This window comes from Panulirus ornatus, chromosome 48 (assembly GCF_036320965.1).
Source record: "Panulirus ornatus isolate Po-2019 chromosome 48, ASM3632096v1, whole genome shotgun sequence".
Lineage (NCBI taxonomy): Eukaryota > Metazoa > Arthropoda > Malacostraca > Decapoda > Palinuridae > Panulirus > Panulirus ornatus.
This window is the reverse complement of record NC_092271.1, coordinates 16,299,550-16,303,454: the sequence shown is the minus strand read 5'-3', so window position 1 is coordinate 16,303,454 and position 3,905 is coordinate 16,299,550. Positions and strand designations below refer to the sequence as shown.

Sequence of the window (3,905 nt, the reverse complement as noted above, 5' to 3'; positions counted from 1 at the left end):
TATATATATATATATATATATATATATGTATATGTATATGTATATATATATTATCCCTGGGGATAGGGGAGAAAGAATACTTCCCACGTATTCCCTGCGTGTCGTAAAGGCAACTAAAAGAGGAGGGAGCGGGGAGCTCGAAATCTTCCCCTCTCGTTTTTAATTTTCCAAGGAAGGAACAGAGAAAGGGGCGAGTGAGGATTTTTCTCAGAGGTTCAGTCCTCTGTTCTTAACGCTACCTTGCTAACGCGGGAAATGACGAATGACGGCCTTAATGAGGTCTTCTGAACATGTCTGTAGCCATCTACAGCAGGAAAGAAATGTGGTGGTGGTGATTAAGGGCGTCCCCTCACAGGCCGACGGCAATAACTCGGAGATGCCACACTGTCTCTCGAATGCCCCAGGAATGTTACACTCCTCAAAATAAGATACCTTAAGAGGGTCTGGTGGAAGTGAATTCTTATTACGTCGTATTTCTGGTGAGAAAGGAGCACCTCTGTCTTATTTCTTTCTTCAGTACAGAAATATCCAGATTTGGAAGAGCTAATTAATGCTTTCCTTAGGTTGCAACAAGGTGTAGTGCTGCTTCAGGATTAGAAAAAAAAGACATTCCTGGAGTGAGTTAACTTATGTGCAACGAAAAAATTGAGTCGAAATTACGTATGTGGAGATGAATGTCTTGAGATACAGGTGTCGGGCTCTGCTGAAAGAGAATGACGTTAATGAAGTGAATACAATGGTGATGAACTGATATATATAACGTGTGGAGGAAAGATGGGGATTACGACAGGGTAAGATTGCGTGTGTGGGTAAGATTAATAGTGAGAATGAAGGTAATGTTGAAGTGTGCGTCGGTGGGAGGTATTTGCACAATGTCCTTGAGATGTGTAAAGACAAGGCAGGTCTTTAACAAGATAATTTAGTTTGGTATATATATCATATATATAAAGGTTACATCTCATCAATTGTGACAATCATATCATCCAGAAAGTTTACTTTCTACAATCTTTACAGTTGAAGTAGTTTTCATATATTACAAACATTACTACAGCAGCTAATATGTGGCAGCTGTATGGAGAAATAACTGACGTACTATCAGGACCCTTAAGATGTAGATACAAATGATATATATTTTGTCTTTATTATAATAAATATCAATGTAGAATTCATCTTCCTCTACTGGTAAGCTTAAACAGGAGTTTGACAAGGAATCAATAATGCTACATAGTACATGGTTCACTCCTAGAGCAGCTCAGCCAGTCCTGGAGCAGCTCAGCCTTAGTCCTGGAGCAGCTCAGCCAGTCCTGGAGCAGCTCAGCCAGTCCTGGAGCAGCTCAGACAGTCCTGGAGCAGCTCAGACAGTCCTGGAGCAGCTCAGACAGTCCTGGAGCAGCTCAGACAGTCCTGGAGCAGCTCAGACAGTCCTGGAGCAGCTCAGCCTTAGTCCTGGAGCAGCTCAGCCTTAGTCCTGGAGTAGCTCAGCCTTAGTCCTGGAGTAGCTCAGCCTTAGTCCTGGAGTAGCTCAGCCGGTCCTGGAGCAGCTCAGCCGGTCCTGGAGCAGCTCAGCCAGTCCTGGAGCAGCTCAGCCAGTCCTGGAGCAGCTCAGCCAGTCCTGGAGCAGCTCAGCCAGTCCTGGAGCAGCTCAGCCAGTCCTGGAGCAGCTCAGCCAGTCCTGGAGCAGCTCAGCCAGTCCTGGAGCAGCTCAGCCAGTCCTGGAGCAGCTCAGCCAGTCCTGGAGCAGCTCAGCCAGTCCTGGAGCAGCTCAGCCAGTCCTGGAGCAGCTCAGCCAGTCCTGGAGCAGCTCAGCCAGTCCTGGAGCAGCTCAGCCTGTCCTGGAGCAGCTCAGCCAGTCCTGGAGCAGCTCAGCCAGTCCTGGAACAGCTCAGCCAGTCCTGGAACAGCTCAGCCAGTCCTGGAGCAGCTCAGCCAGTCCTGGAGCAGCTCAGCCGGTCCTGGAGCAGCTCAGCCAGTCCTGGAGCAGCTCAGCCTTAGTTCTAGAACAGCTCAGCCTTAGTCCTGGAGCAGCTCAGCCAGTCCTGGAGCAGCTCAGCCTTAGTCCTGCAGGTTTCAGTGGTCGTAAGTGATCTTCGGCTCTTGGCACTGGGTGACGTACTCATGTTCCGTGATGGTGACGGTGGCCTCCACTGTCTTCTCGGTGAAGCTGGTGACGGTGTCAGTGGCGAAGTGGGTGAGGGTCTGGTAGCTGGTCTCCGTCAAGATAAAGGGATTTATCTCAGTCTCGGTGACGAAGGCGCTGACGTTGTCGGTGACGGTGACTGTCCTGAAGGCCGTCTCGTCATTCTTGACCACCAGGGTCTCGGTGACAGTCTCTGGCACAACGGCCGTCTGGGTGACGGTCACTTCCTCCACGTCCACGGCAGTGGCCAGTACACGGCTGGTCTGGGTGGCCACGGCTGTGGCCAGCGATGTCTCGTAATCCGTCTCGTAGCTGGTGAAGGTCACGTAGCTGGTGCTGGTAACGACCTCTGGCCCAGAGAATGACGTGAGAGTCTGCGTCTCGGTGATGGTTGATGGCGTCAGGACGACACTGGTAACGTCCAAGCTATGGTGCTCAAACCTGAGGTCATACTCGGTGACCTGGTCACGAGCAGGGTCTACGACGGTTGTCGTGACGGTGATGGTCTCGAACTTGGGCTTACAGGTCTTCTCCTGGACTTCGTAGTGACCGGCGACCAGGGAGAGGCTCGCGAGGAAGGAGCAGAGGGTGAGGACGCGCAGTAGCATGGTGAGGATGGCTGTTAGGACGGAGCAAGAGTGTACCGTCCACGGGCGTCTGGCCGTCTATATAGGGGCGAGGCTGGGCCCAAGCTCCGCCCCTTTGCTAACAGTTAACAGGGTCAGGTCGGGTCAGTGAGTCAAAGGTTGTCTATATCTGCTGTGTCGACTTTTCTTTATCATAGTTATATTCTGTTGCACGTTTCCAGCAGGGGTATATATCATCTGTACACACACACACACACACACACACACACACACACATTTACACACACACACACACACACACACACACACACACATTTACACACACACACACACACACAGAAAGAGAGTGAGAGAGAGAGAGAATGAATTGAAACACCAGCGTCATCGTAAACGCCTGAAACTAAGAAAAAGTCAACAAATAACGTTGTCATAAGTTACACAATTTAAATAAAGAAAAATTTAAATTCATCTTATTTCCCGTTCCATCACGGTCAATCAATTTACAGCATCAGATTCTCTTTCGTTTATTAAGTAGACTCGGAGTTCAGATTTTGAGAAATGTTTTAACGGTTAGCTTTGACATTCAGTCCCTGTTCACTACTATTAAAGGACAAGCTTGCCATTTTGCATCTATGATATTTCTTTAAGGATTCACGGATAAGGGAAGTCCTTGATTGCAACAGATGATGTACCCATTAGCGCTCCCAGCGAGCCATAGCCAATTTCTTTCTCATTCATGTCATATTTAAGCAATGGTGCTGGGGTTCCCACCTGGGAGCCTCTCTCGCGAACGATTTCCCTTTGTCACAATTAAGTCAGACGTCGTAATTCAAAATTTCAAACTCGCTTCTAATTCATAGACGAAAGGTAGGCGAAATGTATTTGATGAATCTCTTCTTTCATTTTTTTGACCTCATTTTGACAGCCTTATTGACATGGTTCATCTCATTTGTCTCATCTACTTCAAGTGTCATCTCACCCGCACTTTATGAAACAAACTTTATAACTTTTATCTAAATTATTCTAGAACTGATAACGATTTGTTCTCTTTAAGAAAACTTATAAAAACTTATGTAAGACAGCGGCTTCCTCATAGTATTGCTGATATGTTCGATAAACCATTACTTATCTTTAAGTTGAACCAAAATCTTCAAGTAACCTCTATCTCAGGAACAACCAAG

The 3,905-nt window shown here is 47.4% G+C and overlaps 1 protein-coding gene across 1 annotated transcript; it reads right to left on the bottom strand.

Moving 5' to 3' along the window:
• Positions 1–1,125: 1,125 nt before the first annotated feature.
• On the bottom strand, positions 1,126–2,784 carry LOC139764139 (uncharacterized). The gene is made up of 3 exons (XM_071690677.1): positions 2,011–2,784; positions 1,888–1,908; positions 1,126–1,461 (listed from the first exon to the last, which is right to left on the bottom strand). Exon 1 carries the CDS (start codon positions 2,743–2,745, stop codon positions 2,068–2,070), a length of 678 nt encoding a protein of 225 aa, XP_071546778.1. The 5' UTR covers positions 2,746–2,784; the 3' UTR covers positions 1,126–1,461; positions 1,888–1,908; positions 2,011–2,067.
• Between the last annotated feature and the right edge of the window lie 1,121 nt (positions 2,785–3,905).